The sequence below is a fragment of the Frankliniella occidentalis genome, unplaced genomic scaffold (genome assembly GCF_000697945.3).
Source record: "Frankliniella occidentalis isolate FOCC.00 unplaced genomic scaffold, Focc_3.1 Scaffold18, whole genome shotgun sequence".
NCBI lineage: Eukaryota > Metazoa > Arthropoda > Insecta > Thysanoptera > Thripidae > Frankliniella > Frankliniella occidentalis.
The window spans coordinates 1,209,951-1,215,227 of NW_026267148.1; the positions used below are offsets into that span (position 1 = coordinate 1,209,951).

General features: G+C 52.2%; 1 protein-coding gene across 1 annotated transcript in view; it reads left to right on the forward strand.

Annotated features, from left to right (window-relative positions):
- The window catches only part of LOC113210666 (protein turtle homolog B), a 359,298-nt gene that overhangs the window by 332,868 nt on the left and 21,153 nt on the right, over nucleotides 1-5,277 (forward strand). The window contains exons 11-13 of the mRNA XM_052264309.1: nucleotides 2,277-2,570; nucleotides 3,417-3,716; nucleotides 4,332-4,601. Coding sequence (XP_052120269.1) covers nucleotides 2,277-2,570; nucleotides 3,417-3,716; nucleotides 4,332-4,601 — 864 coding nt within the window. The remainder of the gene's footprint in view (nucleotides 1-2,276; nucleotides 2,571-3,416; nucleotides 3,717-4,331; nucleotides 4,602-5,277) is intronic.

Consider the following 5,277-nt stretch of genomic DNA (forward strand, 5'->3'; position numbering starts at 1 on the left):
GGCGTACGAGCGCGCAGTGGTTGCGACAGCCACATCAGAACCCGGCCCCTTTTCCCCCGCCACACCCCAGCCCAGCCCATCCGCCCGAGGCGCCGCCATGGATACGCTCGGCTCCGCTCTGCGTAACTTTCGGCTGACCTTTACATGAGCAAACAGTAACAGGGGGCGAGGCCGGTGGTGCTATCTGTCTTCGTCCGCTAAGCCCCTGCCGCGTCCCCTCTCTGGGCCACCCCGGCGCGGCACGGCGGCCGTGACGAGACGAGTCAAAGTCATCTTGAGTGTTAGCCTCGCCATCGCCCACCGCCGACTTCGCCTCGTCCTCCTCTGAGCTGTCAAACAGTACATCTTTCCGGTGGTAATGGAATAAAAAGGGTTTGCAGAAAGGCATCTCCCGCCACCCAAGGGAAGGCATCACACAAATGAAGGAGGTCACTTCTGGGTCTAGGGCAGAGCAGGTGGCCCGATGCCCCTCCTGTACACAGCCCTTCGTCCAGCAGCGGTCCGCCGACGCGAGGCTAAATAAGCAAGACCATAAGACCTGCCAGGAAGATTTCACATGCCCGCGACTCGCAAGCGAAATTATTAAAAGTGCGCCGTGCGCGGCTGAGCTAGACTCCGCGGGTCGGACAGGTGGATTGACCTTGCGTACGCTACAAGCCCGCGGCCCGACCGCACGTGTGTGGGCTTGGGGCTATCCGCGGACATGGTGGTAGGGCCTGGTAGCCAGGGAGGGGAGTGGGGGAGCGGTGAAGCGGGGGGCCCAAATGGCTGGGCTGGCGCCATGACCGCCGCCTCTGAAAAGTGCACCCAATTTGCTGATGAAAGCAATTTCGGTGTGTGAGCGGCTCATATTCGTTTTATACGACTCGCGCGCCGCGCACTCTGTTGGCCGACGGCAGGGGCAGGCCTGGGGCTGGGCTTCGGAACCCTTCGGGGCCAGGGTGGGTGGGGGGAATCCACCAGAAGCAGCACGGTCCAGAAGGAGCATTACGGGAATAGAAACTTATGGCTTTTTGTGCCAGTCTCTCCCAAAATATAGTTTATCTCGCAATATGGGAGCTAAAACGAAAAGGGGCCCTTTCCCTGCTTTGTGGTTCTCTGGATTAAAGCTGACGCTCTGAGATATTGGTTCAATCTGGTGACGGCCCAGTTTTCTTAATCAATAAGTTCTATTGAAAGTGGCTAATTTTTCAATAGCTTAGTGTCCCGAGCTTAAATAATTTTGCCCAATCCGTGTGATATGTGATTCTCCCTGGTTCCAGGTCCTCTTGTGTGGTTTTGCTTACTGTCCCTTCTCCAATATAAATACGGCGTTGACGATGGGGTCTGTGCTTCTTTTAATTCAAAGAAATCCCTCTATATTACTAACACATCTGTTTAAAGTACGAATAAATCTGGAATTATGTACGTTTTAAATCATTGGTTAATTACAGAAGGCTTTTCCAGAAGAATTTTAAGGAAAGGGCGGTAATAATTTAGCCGTGTGGTGGAGCAGGTGTAACACAGCTACTTTCTGATTCGGTGTGAGTTGAGTAGCACCCTACCTTGTGGAGTGGAAGCGGGCTCCGGCCATGCCCAAACCCACCCCACCTGGTCCCTAGCTCCGCCCCACCCCGCTCTGTTCGACTCCACTCTGCTGCTCCTCCCACTCTTGGCTCATTCCTGTGCTCCATGAGTGGTGTGGTCTGGTCACCTTTGTCATCACAAGGCGGCTCTAAGTAGTGGCGAAGTGCTCTCGCGAAGCACGGAGCCGCCAGGTGGCGAAGACCTTGCCCTCGCCCTCGCCCCCTCGCTTTGCCACTCCTCCCCTTTCCACCCACCCCTCTCTTTTGACTTTCTCCCTCTCCCAATTTTCCACAACCCCTTATCAGAATCGATACATGATTTCAAAGGTATTGTGAAGAACCACTTAGCAATAATAGCTAAAGTCATTCGATTTGTTTGCGTATGCGACTTGCATAGGAACCCTCTGTCCCAGCCCTCAGGCCGTTATTTACATTGTGTATATGCCTGTATGTATATGTAAATCCAGTTGTGTAATATGGACGGTTTTTTTATACCAGGCGCGCTGCGTTTTAGTCACTTCGGCACACACCTGCATTCCCACACAATCTTACAAAAGAAAGCCTTTCTGTATCTTACGTTGAATTTCGAACCTACATAGGATGGATGTACCTGGAACGATATGTCCTTATTTCATGTAGATGTTTTGTCTGTGTAACCTAAGTATATATCACAGTGGTCGAACGGAGTGGTCAATCGCCTTGTGTTTGCAGTTCGTCCCATCTGCCGGCCGGGCCAGCAGCACACCTGGGGCGTGGGCCGCGGCGAGACCATCACCATCCCGTGTGATGTCGAATCCAACCCAGACGACGTACAGTTCACGTGGCGCCTGAACACAACGTCGGACAGCGTCGAGATACCGGCGTCCAGACACACGGCCGACCGGGCGCGCTCCTACCTCAAGCACACGCCGCAGAGTGAGCGGGACTACGGTACCCTCCTGTGCTGGGGCACCAACACCCTCGGCACGCAGAAGCAGCCCTGCACCTTCCACGTCATCCCCGCAGGTAAGTTACCTATGCACTTAGGACTCAAACGCGCCTAATACTCCGGCACGAGGCATTTTGTATTCTGGGCAATTGTCGACCTGACGCACTCACAAAAAAGAATTATTGTTCCAATAATTTGTCGTGCTCTCATATGGCCGGGTGGCCGGGTTGTTGCTTCTAAGATACGATGTTGCTAACTCTATGACAGCTGCTGGTTGTGTCATCGACTCATAGCCGTCAGCAATCGTGTCGTTGGAAAAACATCCCATTTTCCTAAACCAACAACAAAATGTTGTTGGTGCAGTCATTGACACATGTCGTCGGAACGCTGAATGTTATATCTAGGTGCTACGTTTAGTAGAGTATTCTTATTCTTCCAATCACACAGGTTCGCTGACATGACAGAGTTTGCGCTGACAGGGTACGTTGGTTCGGAATGCGCATCAGGGACTCCTGTCGGCAGTTAGGCTCCTCTCTCGCGGCGCGACGCCCAGTAGGCCGTGATGGAGATGCAGCGGGCCCTTTATTGAAAAAGTTGGCATGGGATCCACCTTGCGCGCTGCAACTAACTTTGCTGCCCGGACTCCCCCTCCCCTTTATTCTTTTACGGCGCAAAATGAATTCAATCACCCCCGGAGCAGAAACTGGCGGCACACGGCGCGGCACTCGTTGTGGCATCCGACCCGACGTGGCACACGACATGCCACACGACGTGGCTGGCACACGACGCGGCACACGATCGCGGCACAGTATATCATCTGCTAAAAAGAAATGTCAAACTATGCAATAACTGCCGAACAGTGACTGTGCTCTGGGGAAGAAAGTTTAATTTTGACACGTCTTTGTATTAATTTCTGTTTCCAGGGAAGCCCAACTCGCCCATCAACTGTACGCTTGCGAACCAGACCACTGAGTCACTCACCGTCACCTGCTCCGAAGGCTTCGACGGCGGTGTGCCCAAGCAAGAGTTCCTCCTGGAGCTGTACGACGAGCAGACCCACGTCCTGGTGTCCAACGTGACAGCTCGCCTCCCCTCGTTTACCGTGGGCGGCCTTGAGTCGGGCCTCGACTTTCGCGCCGACCTGTACGCCTACAACACCAAGGGCCGCAGCGAGCCAGTGCGCATGCACGCGTACACGCTCAAGGGGGCCGAGCGCAGGCTAGGTATGCGCGCACAATCCTCTTTCGCGCTCTTATTTGACCAGAGCGACGACGGCAAGGCTCATTTCAGTACGAAAATGTTTTTACATTCCTCACAAAACGTTCACAACTGAGGCTCGAATTGTGTTGTTTAAAGGTTGATCATGGACCTAGATTCTCAATCCTTTTATTCAAACTCAGTGACATCACATTTAAACGACTCCGCCTCCTGTCACATTTCTTGGAATACTGTGTCACATTCGTGGCACGTACGCCGCACGCCTGCCATGCTTTGAGCCCGTCAGGGCATAGCGAGGCAATGGTAAGAGGGTAAATGAAGTTCTCATGGAAGTGATTTAATGTACTAAGTAATGTGACACAGATCCTAGTAGATTGAATGTGACATCACAGTGTTTGAGTTTGAATAACAGTGATATTATTAAAGTGCCTTTATTTCTAAAGAACGATTGAACAAATTTCAATGATTTCAAGGATTGCTCCGCATTTTATACAAACGACGCGGTGTCACACATACCCTTGGCTTTGCAAAGTCAGAAGTCAGTTAGTTTGGCACACCAGTACAAGGAGCACGAGCAAATTCTTACCTTAATCTGATCCTTAACCTTGATGACACCACAGCGGCGACCCAGGCCGCCCTGCAGATCACGCCGCTGGTGGGGCTGCTGGTGGGTGTGGTGGCCTCGCTGGTGCTGGCCGCCGTGCTCATCGTCGTGGTGCTGCGCATGCGCGGCCGGGGTGAGGGCCACGACGAGAAGTCCGAGGATCGTCATCGAGGCGACAAGGCGGCCTCCATCTCGGCAAACGCTGGTGGCAAGGGTGACGGCAAATGCGAGCCCGAGCAGGGCGCCACTGACGAAAACAACCCCGATCTCATCCCAGACAAGAGTGGTGAGTTACCAAGGGGGCTATAAGTTATTTGCATCGATTTAATTTAAATGTGTAGTCAGCATTGTTGCCTTTTGGTTTTATTTTTTTTCTTTACCTTTACACGTAAATTTTATTCAACTGTTGGTTTTCTTGTTTTGTAGATTTACATTGCCAGCTAAATTTTTATTTGACATTGAACATGAAATATGTGTAGTTTCCTGTAGCTTGCTATTTTTATCTTCCTTTATTTCTTTCACCTTGCTTTTTAAATATGTCTTTATTTGTTTTTGTTTTGTTTTTCCGCTGTAGTAGCAGACTCGTACTCCATGGTATCGGAGTCGAGTCTCATTTAGCTTTGTGCCTCACGCCCCGTCCCGTCTCCCGCGGCACTCTCATCTGGCAATGAACCGTTGGCTCTGGTAAGAAATCATCACGCGAAAAAACAAAAAAGATCGCTAATAAATCCGCTTGATGGGGTGGGTGAGGCGAACGATTGTTACAAAACAGCATGTCGGAGTCGCGAGTATTCCGCGATTCGCTCGTGTGCTATGAGCGTTCTCGTGGGGGCCCCTCGCGCAGTGGCGCGGCGCGCGATGGGCGGACGCTGATGGACACGCGCGGGAGCAGCGGAGATTTGGACCGGATTGGAAGATTTGTCATCGTCACAAATTCGTCCCGCTATCTGTTGTCTGTAGCG